The sequence below is a fragment of the Lacerta agilis genome, chromosome 4 (assembly GCF_009819535.1).
Source record: "Lacerta agilis isolate rLacAgi1 chromosome 4, rLacAgi1.pri, whole genome shotgun sequence".
NCBI lineage: Eukaryota > Metazoa > Chordata > Lepidosauria > Squamata > Lacertidae > Lacerta > Lacerta agilis.
Window position 1 is genome coordinate 65,484,488 of NC_046315.1, and position 21,852 is coordinate 65,506,339.

Sequence of the window (21,852 nt, forward strand, 5' to 3'; positions counted from 1 at the left end):
TATCTATAAAGAAATTTTAATTATGCTTCCTTGCATTGTGGTTATAAGAACCCATACTCTGGGTTACATGCAAGAAAATGTAAGAAAGAACTGGATATGGACTGGATCTTTTGAGTGAAGTAACCTAGAAAACAGGATCGACACAATCCTTTTGAACAGGGCTTTTAGCTACCATGCTGCACTAGCAAATTAACAGATACACAAAGTAGTATTTTGGGCTCCCAAATATGCTTCTTCTTCTTCTTTTTTACAGTTTAACAGCAACTACACAGGAATGGTTCACTTTTGGTAATTAAGGAGAAGCAGCTCAACAAGGATTAAATAAGACCCCATGGAGGGAAGTGTATAGAAGTCAAAGAGTGTAAGATAAACAATGGCAGTCGATGTACTAAGATATGTAAAATGCATAAATGAATAAATAAAGGAATGTTCACTTCATCTGTTTTATTTCTATACACTGAATACAACAAAAGACATTTGCCATAAAGCTGAGCACACAATGGAAGGAATTACGGATCAAATTTTGCTATTATTCTATATTAACTTATTAATTATTTTAACCATTTTGTACAAACAATATTTACATCAAGGCTATCAAATGCTCTTGTCGTCATAAAACTTCAAACTGGAGACCAAAATCATTCAAAGCACTTTAGGACCTATAGTCAGAAAGCAAACCTGTGTGGAACCAATACATTTATCAAACACTAGCACCCAAAACAGCAATAGTCCACAAATTAAATGGACACTTTGCAACCGTTCTACCTGCAGATGTCTCCTGCCTGCACAAGCCAGCCTGTTACAATAGTAGGCCTGCTATCCACATGGGCATACTAGTACCTCTAACATTCTCTATGTTATCTCAAGAATCTACAAAGCCTAGTAAACTTTAAGGTGTGAAAGTGTGTCAATGGGGTCAGAGTCTAAAGCCATTTTCCCTGCAACTTCAAAATTATTAACTGACAACCTGGGATTTTGTTTTAGAAAACAAGGTGCAATCATTTGTTAGGGAGAATTTGCCTAGGTGAATTATCCCAACATTTGGGAGCAATGACACAAGTGTGAAGTATTTTGGTGCCTGAACCAATTGCTGCTGCTACTACTACAAAATACATTTATTGGCAACTTAGTATTCAGGTCACTCCGTCCCATGGAAATATTAAATTCTTAATTCATAAGTTGAGCTGACCAATACAAAGCCTAATAAAATTAGTGAGGGGGGGGAGGGGTTCAAGTAGTGAGGATACAGTATCAGACTACTTAAGCAATAGTGTGAGCCCTTCTTACTTGCCTACTGGCTTTCTCAATTACAGAGACTAAATTAAAGTCTTTTAATTGAGAAAGCTATTTTTGCTGGCATGGGCATATGAGTCTAACTCTAAAGGTTATTTAAGTCTAGTTAGTATATGAAACAAGATCTATTTCATTTATATATAATCACAGTTACCATGTTAAGATAACGCCAGCAGGCAACTGTATGTCCGGATCTCTACCTATGTAGCAGCACATACTCCTAAACTAATCTAAATAAAATCTGCATCTCAAGCTGAACGACCCATATCAGAGGTTCATTTAGCAGCCACTGTTGGTTTTCAGAACTCTTGCCAAAGTAATTGTCACTGTGGCATTCTTCATTCCCGAGAACAAGTACACCCTGTTCTTAACAATTGCTGACAAAAATAAATAAATCACCAAAGCAATTCAAATCACGTATGGGGTGTATTAATCCAAATCCAAGCTATTCAGGCATTGCCAACACACCTACCGTGGGAAAATGTAAATGCATCCTTTCAAAGCAATCCTGGGTTCCTCCTCCCCCAACCACAGAAATCTTGAAGCTGAGATCATGCTAACACAACACTTGCTTATTCTTTCTTCTATAAATATTGATTTATGTCAAAATAGATTCATGTAATGAGTTATAAATTCCAAATGAGAAAAACTTGTACAATATTCACTCCTAGATTCGCCTTAAGTGGAAGTGGTGTTCCGGGAATTCAAGGTGAAGCAAGCATGGTTAGTTCTCGTGAAGTCTGTTCTAATGCATCTATTCCTTTTCCTCGCTGTATTGGTATGCAGTTCTATGCATCAGCAGTCAATGCAGAGCTTCTTTTATCTAGAAGTGAAGGTTATCTAGTGCTAGAATGCAATGTCAGCACACCTCTGAAATGAAATGTGATTCTCTTATGTCAATAGAATGACTTAGAGGAACTCCCTTTGTAATATTACAACAATGTATTTTGATTTTTCTCTTGAAGTAGTGAAGTAAAGTAGTAGCCATGGAGTATGTACAGTTGGTTATGTCAATATGGATTGCTTCAGTAGATGGCTCGTGGATTTTTTGTACTATAGTAGGCCTCACAGGCAGCAACGTAAGATGATTCTGGGAAGAAGTCGTCATGGTATTCTGCCAAAAACCTGGAAAATCAGAATATGTATTAACAGTTCTGTAATTCTTTAACATACCTACATAGGTAATTTTTCAAACATCCAACACAGAATATTACAAAAATCAATTTCCTTAATGGGAGTCACACCTTCAAGATTCTGGAGTCTTGTTGCCACATTTCCAGCGATGCTGCTGAAGATCAAAATTAGTCAGTTCACAACTCAAATTTGGTGAGCTTGTAATTCTTTAATGTATTACTTACTGACTTCAAGCCAAGTATTTTTTTGTAATTCAGAGACATGTTACAATTTATATTTCCTGCGCAATCTGCATTTGATTTCCCAAGGACATTAGAATGTCATTTGTAATACACATGAAAAGGTTTTAATTTAACCCTTTGGTGTTCTCCTTGAATCTGCAATATGCTTACAACAAACACTCATTCTGGTTGCTGGCATTTACTCAGCTTCTGCAGTCTCTGCTTATGAATCCTATTTCATGCCAGTAAAGTACTGAGATACACATGTGGAAAAATTCAAAGGTAACTCTCAAGATTTGGAACTTGGCAATCAAATTACAATAGGATCAGACAACCCGTCACTACATTTCAACAAGACATTATGCTAAAGTAAAAATGGCAACGCCATAATACACAGAATTATATTTCAAGTTAGAGATATCTGTTTGTGTAGCCTAGAAGAAGAGGAGGAGGAGTTTGGATTTGATATCCCGCTTTTCACTACCCGAAGGAGTCTCAAAGCGGCTAACATTCTCCTTTCCCTTCCTCCCCCACAACAAACACTCTGTGAGGTGAGTGGGGCTGAGAGACTTCAGAGAAGTGTGACTAGCCCAAGGTCACCCAGCAGCTGCATGTGGAGGAGTGGAGACACGAACCCAGTTCCCCAGATTACGAGTCTACCGCTCTTAACCACTACACCACACTGGCTCACATTGTGTAGCCTAATTTTCGTATTAGCCAGGCAGTCACTTTGGACGGGCAGGTGTTATTAAGTGGAGCAATTTTCAAGTGTCATGACAAGAGGCCACAAGTGTCATTGAAAACTAATTTCCAGAGGTGCAGCTGTCTTGCAGCAAAAACAATAGTGTTTTTGCTGAGGAAACCTTTTTCCACCTGAACATGGCCACTCCCAATTAGCCAGGGACTCCATGTTCCAATCCAACTTGGTCTGGAATTGAGGAAAGGGCAGAGCCAGGCTGGTCCCCTTTAAAGTGCTTTAAAGTCTCTTTGCCCTCTCTCTCCTCGGAGGAGTCAACAGAGTGCTAGGCTCTCCACAGGTGATGGTGCCACCTCCACTGTGTCCTCACGGTTTCTCTCTCAAATCATAGGGATAGAAAGAAGAAGAGAAGGTGGGAAATATTGTTTTCAAATAATAAAGAGAGTGTGTACGGTGCTGCCTTCTCTGAGCAGGGAGGATGCAAAACTGGACTGGTAGGTTTGTTCTACACAGCTCTACTTTTTGGCATAAGTAGGAGCAGCAATCTCACTTTCATAGGCCACTAAAGCTGCATCACGCAGAGCCCTTTAATCCATTGACACAGAATGGAAGTGGCAGAAGTCCTTCCCAGCCCAACTGGAGATGGCAGGGACTGAGCTAGACATGTGTTCTATGATGGTTTCATGCTGCAGTGCAAGAAATAAAAAAAAGCTCCTTTTTGGGGGGAACCAATTTTACATCATCTCTCGGTTACAGCTTCCGACGATACTATCCTACACATGCCTACTAAGAAGTAAGCCCACTGGGTCTAATGGGGCTTACTCCCAAGTAATTGGGCAGAGGGTTATAGCCTACAAATACTCTAGTTTCTCTAACTAAGGCTTAACTGAATACACTTGCAGCCTCTCAGTTATGTATTATAGCTAATGTTGCCTGGCACTGTATTAACTGCATATTGGTACAGACTAGTGGTCACATATCATTATTGCAAGTTGAATTCCACAGTGCTTACTCCTCCTACAAATAAGACTAGCTGCAAACTCAAATCAGAAGAATGATCAAGTTATTATTATATGGCAGAAATGCTAATTCAGTGTTCTATATAATGAACAAATATCAATTCTGAATGGCAACTGTGTGCGCACCGCATAGATGAAGAAGAAGAGTTTGGATTTGATATCCCGCTTTTCACTACCCGAAGGAGTCTCAAAGCGGCTAACATTCTCCTTTCCCTTCCTCCCCCACAACAAACACTGTGAGGTGAGTGGGGCTGAGAGACTTCAGAGAAGTGTGACTAGCCCAAGGTCACCCAGCAGCTGCATGTGGAGGAGTGCAGAAACGAACCTGGTTCCCCAGATTACGAGTCTGCCGCTCTTAACCACTACACCAAACTGGCTCTCTAGATGGTAGACCAATCTGAAGCAATGGTGTATCAAGAATGGATGCTAAGGACAGCATTGGACATCATATAATGCAGGCATAGGGTGACCATGCATCCTTACACCAAAGCTCCCACTTCACTTCACAAGTGCAATCAGAGGATACACAAATCAAACAATGTGTCAGCTTCTTATTATATAAAACGCTAACGGGAAGCCCTTAGTGAAGGTAGAATTAACTTCTTATGCACACTCTCTCACTTTTCTTACAGACTAAGCTAAACAGTCACATAGCACAGGACTCTTCCATTATTAAAATGATTGCTCTTGCAGTTACTAGGTGCCCTTGAACATTTATACTTAAAGACTTTCTATAATTCACGGTCAAGTTACCTTAGGAACAACTCAAAGTGCTTTACTAATGCCTTTAGGTTTTTGTCAGGAAAGCTCATCTTCCCAAGTATCTCTGGAAGCTTTACTGTAGAAACAAAATGGGGGGGGGGGACATGATCATAGTTAATTTTTAATCCGTTTCTATACAACTGTCTAAAGACAAAAAAATGTGAATTTTTTAAGTTTAGTTAAGTTTCCCATTGCTCAATACAATATTCCATTACTATAGAATACTCTGGTGGTTTTCTTCCATTTGTAAAGGTATATTGATCCTCAAGGCATACAGAATAGCTTGTGGCTCAGCCCGTAACAGTTTCTGATGAAGATAGTAAATGTGCTCTGCTATGCTGTTCATCAGAATTTGATACAACTAGATCAAGTCAAGAGGTGCATCTAGTTAATTGGACAAGTGATTATTATTTTTTGGAACAAAAAATGTGTTAATAGAAGTACTTAAATCAAATGACAAATATGCTGCAAGGATATGCAGGTCAACTTGATTGCTAAAATAGCTTGTCTTCCAGTTTGGAGCTGCACTACCAGCTTTTCGTAACACTTCAACAAGTGACAGTTCAGGAGCATCTGCGGTGACCTGCAACAAAGCAGCCCCCCAAAATACGCGTGATGCTTAAAACAACAGCCACTGTATCCCATCCTTATTTCTCCCCCAGCACAAGTTTAGTAGAAATGAACTAGCTGAGCTTCCCATATTACCACCCAATTTGAACAAACATGTTTTTAAAATGACCTGCTTGAGTTAGTAAGCCAATATAGTGGTACCTCGCTAGACGAATGCCTCGCTAGACGAAAAACTCGCTAGACGAAAGGCATTTGCTAGCGAAAGGCTGTCTCGCAAGACGAACTTTCCTATGGGCTTGCCTCGCAAGACGAAAAATTTCCGCGATTCCCCCCCCCCGTCAAACTGCTCTTCCCCCGTTGGTGCTTCGCAAGACGAAGTTTTGCTATACGACAGCACTTGCAGAACGAATTAATTTCGTCTTGCGTGGCACCACTGTACTAGTTTAACAGGAAACACTCAATATTTGAATTCTTGCACCAGGGTCAGAAGATGGAGTAGATAAAGTATATCTGGATATGTGAGAATACCTAAAAGAGAAACTCAAATTCTCTCAAGAGGTCAAATTGCTTATTTGGAAGACTGTTACTATGGAAATCCAATCCAAACTTCATTGGGACAAAGCGTTATTTACATCCAAGTAATTGTGTATAGGACCTTAGCAATATACAGATTTTATTTTCAAAGTAAAAAATGTATTTTACCAAACATGCGTAGCAAATGCTGAGATCCATAAATGTAAGAAGGCGGTGGTGGCTGATCACCTGGGGGATAGCTCTCTGGCATAAGTTTCCATGACAACACCTAAACATAAAATTAGCACGTTTAAGAATACATCAAAGCAAGGTCCCCAAGAGATTATATAGGCCCAGCTTGCACATCACAATAAACCATAATTAATGGTTTATGATTAATGTAGATCTCAGTCTCACTGTGTTCCCCAGCTAGCATCAGTGGGAACAACAAACCATGATCCCTACTTCAAATGACATCTGAACCAGGGATCTCAGCTTGTTTTGCTCAAACAAACCACAATTAGTAATTCAAGAGCAAACCTTGGCTCTATGCTATGTTTTGTTTGGAGAGAAACAAGCCATAAAGTCTGTTTGGACACAATAATCTGGTCTGGAACTCAGAGATTGTGGTTTATTGTTTCCGCTCATACTAGGGAAGCAGCAAGTGAAAGCCATGTGTACATTTGCAGGTGCAGCTATTCTTGTTCTAAAGAAACTAACGACAACTTGAGTTCACAGCTAAATTTAGGGTTTTTTTTAAACATAATTTAATCTTAGGAACCTGCTAAGACTAAGAGCTTACCTCGTTTAATTCATTGTTTCTTCTGCCTTCAAAACCAGCAAATACTGCCCCACCCTCTTTGCTAGGAGTCAACGTGATGGGTGACGATGACCCACTGTGGACAGGAGTTTCTTCAAAAGAAAAGCAGAGAGCTATATTATTCACTGATGCATCAGGAACAGAACTTTTATTCACCTGTGTGAGGCTTCTTCCAGCTGTAATCAAAAGCTCCTCAGGACTTTTTTGGTCATTACCTTCTAGGGAAAGCGTTCACCCAGGCATGAGCCTCTGAATTTGGCTTTGGTATCTTTAAGGTCACATGCAAAAAAAAAAACAAAAAAAAAAACTGCTTTCCAGGAATTGATCAGGTGACCAGGAATTTTTTTTTCAAATGAACTTGTATCAGCCCAATTCATGCATGATTTATTATTTTTGTTATTTATTAAACTTGTACACTGCCCTTCATCGGAAGATCACAAGGCGGTTCACAACATAAAAATACAAAACGAGAACACAAAATACTAATAAAAACAAGAACACACCAATAACCCATCCCATGGACACATTTAAAAGGACATAGAACATTAATCAGTTAACTGCTGTTTATTCTGGGCTTTATTCTATGTTTGAAGCAAGCCTATTTAAGCAGAGTGGGAAGTGAAGGCAGTTGAAATTATAAGTATCCAAGCTTAAGATACCTGCTACCTACCCAGAGGGAAAGGTTTTGGTGCCACCAGTACCTACTTCTCTTCCACTACTAGTATAACACTCAGCATGCACACGTCAAATGTCCTTCCCTACTTCTTAAAAAGTAACAGATGATAAATAATGTTTACAACAAAACGGTGTCTTCCCCTGCCCCCACTAAATAATTTCTCCACCTTGCTACGGCAACATACTCTTTTCAAGGTGCAAAAACAATTTTGGCATTGAAGTAGGAGCTTCAATGTTCCGTCGTTTTGGTTGTGGCGAAGAACTGCTTTCCGACAATCTGTCACAGTTGGATGTGTGACGTGTGGAGCGTCTTAGGGACTGCAGTATTTCAGGTTCAGTTTTTCGGCGTTTTGGTGTTGCTGACTCTCCCGTCACAGGCTGACTGTCTGTGGACTGGGGAGTCGATGGGTTCAGAAGTGGTGGGCTTGGGGAAAGCTCTTCTTGATTTCTAAAGAAAGAGAAAAATAAAAGTGCACTAAATTGTTAAGTGCTTACCGATGCAACTGTATGTTATGCAAAAAAAATATTATCTACAGTAACTATGTGACTTCCATGTTTTTCAAAACTACTTTCTTCTACTTGCTCTTAGCCTGCTTGAAACCTCACTATCACAAAAAGCAAGCAAAGGTTAAACACACTGCAGTCACACCATCTACTTAAAAATATACTCCAGAGAAGAGAACAAAAGAAGCACCAAACCTACCTGTTAGTGTTTGCTACACTCTCTTTGATTGGAAGAAAAAATTTGGAGGAAGTCACCTTCTTAAACTGTGCTTGCTCATAGGGATACAGCAGAATCAGAGGAAGAGTAAAGTCGAATGTTATTCTTAGCCCATCCACCATTTCTTTACACAGTTCAACACTAGAAAGGTTGCAAAAGAAATGAATAAATATTTTCTACAATTAACTAAATATGTTTATGTTAACATGTCATAAGGCAGACACTTTTAACAGAAATTGTAAGTGAATGTACATTTTAAGTTATCTGAACTCTAGGGAACTGGGTGCTCACGGGGCCTCGACACGCAAGAGCACAAATTCATGAACATTTGTGCTTCTTGAGTACAGGTACACAAATTTTGGAATGCCTTCTTTGATAGCCAGCCAAATTTTGAAGTCACCAAGGTTCTTCCCCTGTGGAGCAATGGATGGGTCTCACATCACGCCACATGGGAGTGCTGCTGAAGCACAGCATGAGATTGAGGACAATTCCCTTCCCTTCCCCACCCCAAAGCTCTGGAGAAGAGCTGAATTCATTGATGTTTCACTGTGTTTATGAACTGGCCAGAGCTTCTCTAAGCTATCACAAGCCCCAGCTTTGCTCCAGGCTGGAAGATCTCTGAAGTTTTGCAGAAGAAGCTGAAAACTGACAAGTTAGTAGTGATCCTCTACTCCTCGCCCACTGACTGAGCTGCACAGGGATGATGCTGACAATAGAAAGTCAGATTCACAGGAAGTCAATTCCCCACTAAACACAGAGTAGCCAACATACATTGTAGGAACAACTGTGTCACATTATCACAAGTATAAAGTGTGTGAAAGTATATGAAACAAGCAAGGACAAAGATACAACACTGTAACTGAACCAAACACCTTGTCAGGTGAAAATATTCTTTACGCAATGTGGGAAGAAAATAGCAGGCTGCCTGGGGAAGCCGGAAAACTAAGGTCTGGGAAGCTGAAATTATGAAAAGAGGGCTCAGAAAAATGGCTGCTGAAGGAAGGGGAAGAGTGGATCATATGCTGAGAATAAACAGACTTGAGGGAAAGGGGTGACGGCAGGGGAAGTCAAAGTAGGACTGGAAAAAATTCACATAGATCTTAGGGACAGGATGAGCTATGTACTGCTGGCAGGCAGAGAGGTGAGGTCATTTGAGGCGAGCAGTGAGCTTAGAAGGTTTTGGAAACAAAACTTATTGTTTGAGTTTAGAATTTGGACTACTAGCATGAAACATCTGTTTTGATATTATCTTTCTTCTTGCAAGAGATGTATCTGGTGAGGGAAACTGCATTTAGATATTATGGCTTGGTAAACAACCAAATCAACACACACCCAGGCATAACACCACACACCCTTTAAATAACACAGTGAAGATTTAAACCCTCTGCTAAATCTTCACTCTGCTTACTATCTTAACTATACAAGATGACTTTATATAAACATAAATGACATACAGAAAAGGCTCTATATGTACCTGGTGTTTCCTGAGAGCTGCCATTTAGGGAACCTTAAATTCTGGAGCTTATGCTCAGGGACAGAAAATGAGGTTGATACTAAAAGGACTGCATCTCTATTTAAAAACAATTGCCTTTTACTTCCAAGACAAAACCTGCTCAAACCAACTCCTTAAGTTTTATCTACATTATCCCCACTAGGAAGGTACTTTAAACAGCTCCTACGATGATGGCCTTTACAGCTCAACAAGATCCATCTCCATATTGCATTTTCAAGCATTATGATTTGCTTGTGTCAGCTAACCTTTCACTTTATCCTCAGAGTGACCGAGTTCATTTGCAGTAAGTGAGCACATATCACTTTGAAAACTTATGCCTTCATTTAAAGCAGGATACTTTAGATACATAAAACAAAAAAAGTGCTTACTTACTTCTTTTCTGGTGGGATATAGTGCAGATTCAAGTTGGTGTGTGAAGACATTTGATGGTGCCGTGATCTTTCATTGGCTGAAAAAGCTGCATTGATGGCAAAATGCTTCACGTACGATTCCAAGATGGTTATTATATTTGTCTGACATGGCAGTTTCACCAGCTAGATGAATTAATCAATTGCCAAATTGACGGAATTATTTATGCAACAACATAATACAAGTTCATGACATCTGAGATCTGCTTACCACCATTCTTTTGAAATACACATATAAGTAGACAAGCCTGAACTCAGAAAAATAAAGTGTACAACAGAAACTTGCTTCCAACCTTCTTTGTTTGGACAGTAAAGCAACCATAGAAATTCCAGTAGCAGCAGCTAACTACTGAACACCAACAAAACCTATACTCATTTTACTTACATGTTCCAGAGTCTAAATGTTCAGTGGGACCAAACTTATTCTCTTGTATCCACATATTTGTATTGTCTATGTGAGTGGTATAAAAAGCATTATGTACATAACTCCAGCACATAATTTGAATCCATTGGTTTGGGTCTTGCTGTCTGGAGCAACAGAAAACAAGCTTGTTCCATTTTCCACGTGACAGCCCTTCTGATACTTGAAGGTGGCTATCATATTGCCTCTCAGAGCTCCAGAGCTCAGCAGCACAAAACATACTTTCCTCAGGCTATAACCTCCCTCTGGGATAGCATGGAATAAGTGATCAGAAATAATACTCTTGCAGAATTCGGGTTATTTGTAAAATTACTCCTTCTGCAGTATAAATTAGCTATTCATCATCAATCCAGAACTCTTTCACTAGCTTCCATAAAGCTTATGAAACAAATAACTAAAATGGTTCAATCTTCTGAAGACAAGAATTTGATATAAGTGCTTTCAAGCATCTTCATTTGATTAAGTTATTCATACCCGTTTTCTCCTATTAATATAGTAACAATCTTCTTCAAGCTTTTTTTTCAAGATTTCAGGAATTTCAATGTTTATTGCTCTCTCTTCCATGTCCCGTTTAGTATGAGTCTCTTGCTCTTCTTTCTGTACAAATACATACAAGATTTTAAAAAAGTATTTTCATACATTGTAGCTGAGGTAAATTACAGAGAGAGAAACACTGGAATTATTTATAACATATGAACCAGGACTGATGCTAGTAGCTAGCTAAAGTTGATCATAACCAACTTATGTCCATTAATTTCATTGGGGATACTCCACATGTGACTTAGCTGCATCACCCACTTAAAACAACTGCGTACTAACACATACTTTTGCACTGAAATGTTAATTTCATTTATAACGTTGTTTTTTTTAAAATGTAACATCGGGCATTATATTAAGAGCAAGTCACATTTAGGTTGTACTTTGAAACAATACACCTCTATGATCAGTGTGAAAAAGAATTCTGGAGTTATATGGTATACTACAAAAATGGGAAACTGGATCCAAACAATGGGCCAGATCCTGATGTTCTCCAGTCCCCATGAGCCACTTTGACAGATGGATGGAGCCACCCACTTCTCAGCCACCTGACATCAGATTTAATATTTTCCTTTGTGAACTGGCTTGAATTCAATATGGCAGGAATCCGCTCCCGAGTGGATATCCCAGGTGAAACAAGTCCCATTGGAGCTTGCTTGGATATTAGCGATCTGTGAAATATTAAGTGGTATATATTTAATTGGCATAGGTTGGGAAGAACTAGGCTCCTGTGTCCAAGGTTTACCACCACTGGTCTGCTGAAATATACCAGTGACAAAAACCATAGGGTACAAAGTACCTTGTTTTTACACTGTATACAAACAGCTAATTTTTTTGCGAGTAAGAAACTATCTCTACACTTTATACCCAGAAAATTCTGATTGTTGTCCATGAAGTATTTTATGGCATATCATTTATTTAGTGGTCAAGATAGCTGTATTGGCATACCATTTCTATTTTTTCATCCACATCACTTTCTTCACTCTTTATTTCTTCATCTGTGCCTTCATCACTGTCATCAGAAGAAGAACTACTTATAGCTGTATAAGAAAAAATGAGTTACCTTTGACATTTAGCACACTTACCCACTCACTTCATTTGACAAAAGGAGATGTACCAATAATCCTCAAGCTAGATTTATCTGCCTATTTAAAAACTATATCAATCTTCCTTTTAAATAATTAAACACATTTAAACACATCACAAACGGTGTTTTATATAACCGACTTTTATTTTCCTCTGTGTATATCGCAATGTTTTTTGTTGCTATGGCCGACGACTGATGCAAATAAAGTTTCATTCATTCATCACAAAATGTGGAAGGTTTCTTAATATCAGTGAAAAATAACTGTAATTGGGAAACTTCTTAGTACAATGCTTCAGTACACTGATTATTGCATTTTAATGTTCTGTTGGAACCCGCCCATAGTGGCTGGGGAAACCCAGCCAGACAGGCGGGGTATAAATTATTATTATTATTATTATTATTATTATTATTATTATTATTATTATTCAGTAATTGGAAATTTACAGAAAATAAATTGGTTTCACAAGGAATAATAAGTTGGATATTACCAAACAGAGATTCTGAAGAGTTCTAATTGCTGAAGTGTCAGAACAGGATGTTTGGTAAACCTTCCTAATTACCACTACTGTGGTACCTCTGGTTATGTACTTAATTCGTTCCGGAGATCTGTTCTTAACCTGAAACTGTTCTTAACCTGAAGCACCACTTTAGCTAATGGGACCTCCTGCTGCTGCTGCGCCACCAGAGCACGATTTCTGTTCTTATCCTGAAGCAAAGTTTTTAACCTGAAGCGTTATTTCTGGGTTAGCCGAGTATGTAACCTGAAGCGTATGTAACCCGAGGTACCACTGTACCAGTGTTGAAAAGCATAAATATTTGATGTGCTTTTAAGGCTACGGTTTCATTCCAATCCCAAATATGTTCATTTCCAAAACCTGAACTCAGAAGTATTGCCAAATTCCTTACAGGTGAATGTACTTTTTAGCAGGACATACACTATCATCAACAAAAAGCAAAGCAAACCAAGAATAGTCTAAGTTTTTCTGCACATAAGACTTACATGTGAAGTTTAACTGATAGTAAAGCTGCACCTTCTGTTTTCTCCCTCCTTTCCCTTATTAGCTTAAGGCTGTAAGCTTCTTAGGACTAGAGATCAATCTTTTTGTACTGATAAAGTTGATATATAAATACTTAAATAGACAGTTCAATCCTAAGCAGAGATAACAGACACCAAACTTACATTTTTCACTGCTTTTATCATTCTCTTCAGCAGGAAGGATCTTCAATACAGAATCAACACCAGGCAGTCTGCAACGCCCTTTCTTTCCTTTTCTTCTCCTAATAGAAATTTAAGAAAGCCTGCCATTCAACCTAACATTTTGTTATTTTACTTAAAGCAGTAAGAGTACAAAAATACCATACAAACATAAATCTTTAGGATATGCCTGTGTTTTGCCATTCCCCTGAACATGAATGGATTCAAAGACATAGGTACTGATGCATAGATAGTGCTAGCTATAGGTTGTTACTACACAAAAAAGCCTTGGCAATTATTATTATTATTATTATATGCTTCCTGCTTTCCTTGTGTGCTGCAATCCCCTCGCTTGCTGGCAGTAAACCATAGTTTACTCATTCACCCAAACTGGTTAACTATGGTTAGTGCTTGCCATATAAAGCAGAAGCTATGATTTGATCCTGGAGTTTCAATTCTAGTTTTTTAAGGACTACTGCAGCAATGGGTTGAGAGAAGACTGAGACTGGTTTGCTGGTGCCTTTTCTCACTACCAAGGAGAATAGAAAGCTATAAAAGCAGTAGATCCCACTATTGCCAGGGGGTGGGGGTGGGGGTGGGAATCCTTCATCTATATAGGTACGTGGCTTCTCTCATGAAAAGAAAAGGTATTGCTTTAAAAAGTTAGCTATAGCTAAATAAATCACAAAAGTGGGGCAGAAGTAGTAGTGATTCCTTCTTCTAAAAAGCACGGGGCAAAGCACTAATAAGCCTGTCACCCATCACAACTGTTCTGACTACTAGTGGTAGGAAGTTTTAATAATTTTAGCTTTTAAAGCTTTTTTTTTCCTTTTTAGAATTCCCAATGGGAACAGATGGACTCCCATCCATGTGCTAAAGGAGTTTAATGAAAAGCTTGGTAAAAAAAAAAAAACACTTAGAAGTACAGAATAGCTACATCTACCTCAGCAGGTATAAAGTCACAATTGTATGTAAAAGGAGTATACATTTAACAGATATTAATATTGGTGCAAACTTTGTTTGATCCTTACATGCGAGCCACAGCTTTCCTTGCCAATCTACGTTGTAATCTGCGGTTTTCATCAGAGTCACGAAGAACATGATCTTCAGCTGCCCATCTGTCCCAACTGAGTATTTTTTTTAAAAAGCATGAGAATGTAAGATTACAGTAGGGAGTAGTATTTGAAACAATACATATGATTTCAGGTCAGTTCATAATTAAAAGGCTTATTGGGATTTAGTTAAATGTTGATTTTTAGTTTGATATCCAAGTTAGTGAGATCATGCATACATTTTTTGTATGAGTGGATGCACAAAATATTGCACAAAGCAGTTAAGTTGACATGCCTCCTCTTACACTGATGGCAGGTCCTCACAATCTGGCCATGGACATTGTTATTTAGGAGCAAGTCCAATTTCAGTGACATTTACTTCAAGATAAGCATGATTAAAACTGCTGTCTGACTTTCAGGTGGGAATTACAGGTACCAATCCCTGCAAAGGTGTGATTATTTGACATTTTATTTATGCGTGAATTATTAAAAGAACTTGCAGCACTATGCACAATGTACTAAATACATCCTCACCTTCGGTTCCAACCATTAAAATGGATCAGATATTCTGGAATCTTTCTTCCTTTCTCATCCTTTCCAATAACAATGTCAACAATCTGAAATTATAAACATTTGTGGATTATTATATAAACATGGGAGTAGATTCTACAGGTTTGTACTTCAGACCAAGAGAATTAGTTTCATTTCCAAGAAAGCTTGTTTATTTTGAAGGCTGACAGACAATATCATATGTGAAAACAATAGTACTGCTCTTTCAGAAAGGAGTTGGGGAACCAAACCAAGAATACCACCCAGAGACGATACATTTAGCAACTGAGAATGTGTAGGGGATTGTTGAGTGGCTTTCTTTTCAAATGCATTATTTGTTTTGAGGATGGATCACCAATTGCTATTTGTCACAACACTACAGAGACTGGATTTCTAGCCCATACTAAGAAACGAACTGGTGCTGTATTCAAATTCTGCAGAAAAAACTGCAGTCAATGCACTTAGGAACTGCAGTTTTCGCCGGGGGAGCGGGCAGAATGTAACCAGTGTGTGTAGCCAGTGGTGCTGCCACATACAGTATGAGGAAACCCTGGGCTGGACATCATTTGGGAGCCCTATGCCATTGTAGCCAGTCTCTCTAACCTGCACCACCCTGGCCACTCTGCTTCTTCCCACACTTCCCACTGAACTGTGTAAAAACAAAGCAAACACCTTGACATTGTTTCACACCTTTGTACTTTTTCAGCTTTAACAATAAAATTCAAAACATGCCATTGAGTTTAATGGGTCTTGCTTCCAGGAAATGGAAATAGAAGATGGCAGCCTTATTAATAATCAGTGATGCCAGACAGTGTTTGAAACTCCCATTGTTCTAGGTGGATTTTGCGACAGGGAATTTCATTAGTGTGAGCAGTTTCTGAGCTGTGGGCACAGTACTGCACCTAAGATTTCAGATTAAAACTGCAGAGTGGAAGGAGGACCTTTTTCTGCCTCCCCACTTCCAGCTACTCTCTGAAGACTGAAGAAGAGACCCTCTTGAGAATATTAGGGGGGGGGGGGCAGTGGAAGGATTAGACCATGTGAAAAATGAATGCAATATTTAGCTGTAGTTCATTAATTTTCAGCTTTGTATTCTTGTTATTAAAAAAAAGCATGCCTAGACATTCCGATGTTACACCCATAACCTAGGTTTAAGGTGCCATTTAGCTCCTAGCTTTTATATCTGTTTCTAACACTGTTGCCGGATCTGTGGAACTTCTGCCAGGGGTGTTTTGAAAATAGGGCAGAGATGGGCAAAATGTTTGTGGATCAAAGCCAATCAGGCACTTGTCATAAACAGAGGAGAGAAGACTGAGTGAGGAAACCAATGCAGAAAAGAGGAAGAACCTGATTGTGCATACTCTGGCTATTTGCTTCTGTACCAGTGTGCTAAAACTCTCCTCCATCATCACTTCCTATGGGAGCTGTCAACCCCCCCCCCCCACACACACACCACTTTCCTCATCCTGGTGCTCCCCCCACCCCACCCCCATCAGGTGTCATCAAGAATTGACTCTCCTTTCCTTTAATTAGAACTTCTTTTTCTTTTCTTTTTTACAAAAAATAACCTTCCCCTTTTCTGACATACCACCTGGCAAGCTAGTATGAGGGAAACTGTCCAGCCTGCTGTCACGCCTGACTCACCAGATAGCACACAATGGTGTGCTGTTCAGACAAGTGATGGGAGTCTGCTCACACCTTTTTTAAAAATTGTTTTTTAAAAAATAAAACAACCCTGCTTTTCCCGACACCAGCTTGTAAAGAAATAATAGGAAGGTAAATGCTAGTTTCATTCTGCTTTCCCCCCTTACCAGGTGGCATCATGTAGAGCCATAGTTTCTCTTTCCTGTTGTAGCTGCAGTGAAACTCCTAAGCTGACTCTAGCTATATTCACCTGCTACCATCCTTGTTTTCCAGGGTGCCCGGACTAGACGCACTCTGGAAACAAAGGTGGTGACAGGTGCAGCTGGCTTGGCAGGTGTTTTGCTGAACAGTGTGCCTGCTACTGAAGATCCATTTTAAAAAGCAAATGAAGGTATGTTGCCACCTGTCTCCTAACAGTCATCAATACACACGCAATTTCATTCAAAAGCCACAAAACAGGGGAAAGAATACCACCACAACAATATGCAGGGTTAAGTATACTAAAACCCTTTGATTTCAAGGTCTTAGGTGTGATCAACTAAGGAATTAGGCTGCAGAGTATAACAGCAATATAACAGTTTTTCCAGTTATTTCCTTTGCAGTTCCCTATAGAGTTTACGGCTACAATCCTAAGCACATGAGTCTACATATCTTTCAATGAGGCTTACTTCCAACTAAATACAGTATACACAGAATTTGGCTGTGTATACTGGTTTGGACTAACAGGAATTGGAAGGATCTGGTGTACATACCAAGGAATTGCTCTCACTGTACTCAGTATTAAGCTGCAGTCCTGAGCTATATTGCAATATATTTTCCAAGCATTTGAAATGGTTTCAAATATGCGTGAGATTACAGCCAAATATATTATTTTCAGTCCTACACCCCAAAGAAACCTCTCCTAAACTGCTAGGTAGATGGCAAACAATTATCCTACCAGCTTGTTTCAATATATAATTACCTTAAATGTTTTAAGTTAGCCTCATTTATAGCTTATAAATATTACTATAAAACAAAGTATGCTTGTCTTTTTTTAAAAAAAAAACAGCCCTCAATCACTATAAACAAGAATATTTATGCTATGCCCTTTTATTAAATGTCTTTGATTTTCAATGCATGGAGATGGTGTAAAGTCCATACTGGATACGTATACGACAAATCCATCCATGCTAAAAAGTTGGTAGTGCCTTCATTGTCCAAAGTCCTATTTATTTTAATAGAACTTGGGTCCAGTTCAAACATTACAAAATGCATGAGGCAGTTTTGTTTTTCTTCCTGAACACCCAAGTAACACACTCTGGTTAGCTGCAAAGGATCATGCCGTCCAGTGCCTCTGCAGTCAGTTAATAAACTGAACTTGAGTTACATGCCAATTACTACATAGAACTGATTTACACATGTGGCTTTTAAGAATATGTAACACTTGGATAAATATTACTTCCAAGTAAATTAACATGGAATTGAGATATTCGTTTCTAGTATCGCCAAAGTAAAGCAGCTTTCTTATAGGAAGCCCACAGCTAAGAAATCGTTGGGAAGGCTTTTCTCTCCTATGGAGAACAATGGAATTGGCCTTGCCATGCAGAAAAGGCCCAACCGCAGCCTTTTATATGACCTTTGCAGCAGCTTGAGCTGATAATATTCGGTGAACAGCGGCCAGGCCATAAAATGCAATCCCCGTTTACCTGGGAATAAGCCCAGCTGAACTCGGTATGGCTTACTTCTAAGCTGATGTGGTTAGGGTTGTTCTACAGCTACAGAATACAGCGAGCCGGTAGTAAACACGGTGGAGTGTATTGTTTCTATTTTAAGAAGTGGGGACTATTTTCCCACATTCCCTGCACCTGATCCGATAAATCTCCGGGCGCTGGTAAGACCCACCCCTTCCCACAAGAGAACACGGACTTAGCAAGCGGTCACCCCACATACACGTGTGTCAAGTTGTCACTTAAAAGGACAGCCCCTGGTGACCACGTAACCTATACTAGAAAAGCGTCAAAATAAGACGAGGAGACTGCGGGGGGGGGGCAGGAGGACTGGCGCCTATTCTGCGTTGTCTCCTTTCTCGTTCAAGGGTATCTGCTGTGGAACAAAATAAAATAATATATTATGCTCCAATAACATGTGCCCCTTTAGATGGGGCCAAGCGAGGTGGAGGAGCCCAAGGAAGCTGCTTTCCTCCTAAGCGCCTCTCTTTCCTCAAATGGCTTCGGGGAGCGGTTCTGTGGGGCGAGGGTGGGTTGCGGGGTGGGGTGGGGGGGCAGCCTAACAGAGCTGGGTTCCCCCGCCACCCGGAGGGGAAAGGAAACAGCTGCAACACCCGGAAGCGCACCGAAGAAAGAGACCGCCGCTTCCGTTAGCGGGCGGGTTGCTCGGAGGAGGGGGGCGCCGCGCGCGCGCGCGCGCGCAGGGCAGCAGGGGCGAGACGGCAAGGAGCGCGTGCCCGCCCGCCCTCCCTCCCGGCGGAGGAATCCTCACCTTGGCATCATAGAGCACCTTCGCCTTGGTCGGATCCGGCTCGAAGCAGAGAACTCTCTCGCCTTTGCGGAATTTAAATTTCATTCCCCGCGAGGTCATTTGTTCATCATGGCGAAAGGGAAGACTCAGCCACGCCTCGCGGCAGAAGGGCGGAGGGAAAGGCAGGCAGGCAGGCAGGCGGCTCGGCTGAGCCCGCCTCCTCCTCCTCGTCTTCTCCTCCTCCTCCTCCTCCTCTTCCTCCGTGCTGAAAAACAGTCCGCGAGCGAAGAAAGAACGCGCGCCGCACGCGCGATAGAACAGCAGCAGCAAAGCAGCGGGACGCCCTCCTGAGCAAGTGCACGCGGTTGCAATGCTTCGTTTCGTTAGTGATGTGGGTGGGATGTGCTATAAGGACGGGAGTGATGCTACCGCTGTCGTCGCTGCTATTCGTGCGGAGAGCGAGGAACAAATCTCCGCTCAGCCATGGAGCCCGATGGACCGCACCGGTCGCTTAAGCTCCTGCATCATAACTGTTGTGCAGAAACCATAACATTCATACCTACCCTCCCAACATTTCTCCGATGAAGATAGGGACGTCCCATTCAATAATAATAATAATAATAGTCCATTTTATTATTTATACCCCAGCCACTCCGGGCAGCTTCCAACATATATAAAAACAAAATACTAAACATTTAATATTTAGGTGTATTCTAACAGTTATGTCCATGGCTCTCCCAACATTTCTCCTATGAAAATAGGGACGTCCGAAGGAAATGCGGGACATTCGGGGATCAAATCAGAAACCCAGATGGCTTCTGTAAATATGGGACTGTTCCTGGAAAATAGGGCACTTTGGAGGGTCTGTATATACCTTGCCTTGAGCTCCTTGGAGAAAAGGTGTGTGTGTGGGGGGGGGGGGGTAAAATATAATAGATAAACAATAATGAATACATACATCATACATTCTGGTTTTCAGTGTGAAGTGGGCTGGCTGCCCTACCGGTAGCACTAGTTCTGTCCTTAGAGCTGCCATAATGGATCCGAATTCTTCTATTTGTAAACATGTATGGCTTGTTTTTTTGTTTTTGTTTTTAAAAAAGGCCACCTGTTTATTCAGCTGTTCTCCAGTGTCATGGACAGGCTGGATACAGAGGCACCAGCTGGGGAACTTCCTCAGAGCCCAGGAAGTGATCACAGGGAGAAGAGGGAGCAGACTGAGAAAGAGGTGTCAGAAAATGAAGAGGTAACAGGGTTTAGTGAGCAGACAGAAGTGCAGAAGCAGGAGGGGAGGGGGCCCCAGAGGCAGAGATGAATCGGGCTGCTGAAGAAGCCAAGGGGTCTCCCCCTTCTGCTGCTACTAGCTCCTTCTCCCCTGTCTCCCAGAAGTAGGAGAGGCATGAAAATGGCAGAACGATTGGCTGCATGTCGGTGCAGTCTCTGTTTGCTTGGGAAAATCCCTGGAGAGGAGATTTAGGGAAGGAAGAGATCTTCAGCCTCTGTAACTGCCTCATGGGGCAAGGCCAACTGAGAAGAGTTGCTGTGCTCATTAGGCCTGGCTCCCCTGAGCTGGCCTGGTTTGTGCTAATAAAGAGTTAATTTCACATACTCCATGTGATTTATAGCTGGCATCCAGTTTTGCTTGCCCAAAGCTTAAGTGGTGATTAGACTATGTCTGGTCTTTATTGAACATTTGTTCTGGTTTGTTACAGTTCACCCTTCTACACTCATCCTAATTTGCTTGTGTGTGCTTACATGCCTTCCAGTTAATTATTCGTTCATTGTTGCACTTTTCAACACATTTCCACCTCACTTTGGAAATCGCAAAAAGTCCAGTTTTTAAAACGCTATTTGATTGCACCTCCAAGATAGAAAGCTATTGGCCTAATATTTGCGGTGCTGACCAGAAGTGGTTTATTGCAGCTCAGCCCAGCAGTACCAAGTGATATGAGAAACCAATAAAACCTTGCTGGTTATAACTCTTTATTCAGGGCCACTGCTTAATCTGAACCATTTTTAGATGGAATATCTCTTTTAGAAATCTGTTTCTGTGGAGTGCTGTGGTTTGAAACCTGACTGGCTATGTATCTGCCCTTTATTCTATTTTCTGCTTTGAACAAAGGCTTTTCAGCGTGACCTGAAATACATACTTGTCTCTGACCCTTCTGGCTAATCATTTGTCAGCTTAATTCCTCAGGGGTTTAACAGGCACTATATCAAAACTTTTATTTTCAATCAAGACTTTTAAGTGATTAATTGCTGCTGTTTTAGGCTTCTACTGTTTTATGATTCAAGATCTTAGTCATGTTTAATTATTTTGCTGCGACTCTTCTGTTTCACTATTGGGCTTTTACTGTTAGTTGGTTAATTATTTTATATCTGTCACCTTGACTACCTTGGCAGAAAGGTGAATAATATGTTAAATATAGCCTCAAGCTTCAGATACCAGTTTCTCTTACTTGCATCTTTAAAAAACACACACACACTTGTGGTTATAAGAATTGTATAGCCATTGAGGACTCCTATTCCCACACAACTTGTGGAATACAAATAAAATTGTTGTTG

The 21,852-nt window shown here is 40.4% G+C and overlaps 1 protein-coding gene across 4 annotated transcripts; it reads right to left on the reverse strand.

Moving 5' to 3' along the window:
• Positions 1 to 1,627: 1,627 nt before the first annotated feature.
• Positions 1,628 to 19,687, reverse strand: MSL3 (MSL complex subunit 3). Of its 4 annotated transcripts, none has more exons than XM_033147413.1 (13): positions 19,309 to 19,687; positions 15,172 to 15,254; positions 14,617 to 14,712; positions 13,571 to 13,668; positions 12,252 to 12,343; positions 11,241 to 11,363; positions 10,311 to 10,471; positions 8,408 to 8,566; positions 7,890 to 8,152; positions 7,012 to 7,121; positions 6,399 to 6,498; positions 5,118 to 5,202; positions 1,628 to 2,418 (listed from the first exon to the last, which is right to left on the reverse strand). In XM_033147413.1, the coding sequence occupies exons 1-13, from the start codon at positions 19,405 to 19,407 to the stop codon at positions 2,319 to 2,321; spliced, it is 1,569 nt and encodes a 522-aa protein (XP_033003304.1). In that variant the 5' UTR covers positions 19,408 to 19,687; the 3' UTR covers positions 1,628 to 2,318. The 4 variants fall into 4 exon arrangements, with proteins under 4 accessions (XP_033003304.1, XP_033003302.1, XP_033003301.1 ...); XM_033147411.1 differs by lacking the exon at positions 19,309 to 19,687 and adding an exon at positions 18,516 to 18,590; XM_033147410.1 differs by lacking the exon at positions 8,408 to 8,566 and having other exon boundaries at positions 19,309 to 19,533.
• Positions 19,688 to 21,852: the final 2,165 nt, after the last annotated feature.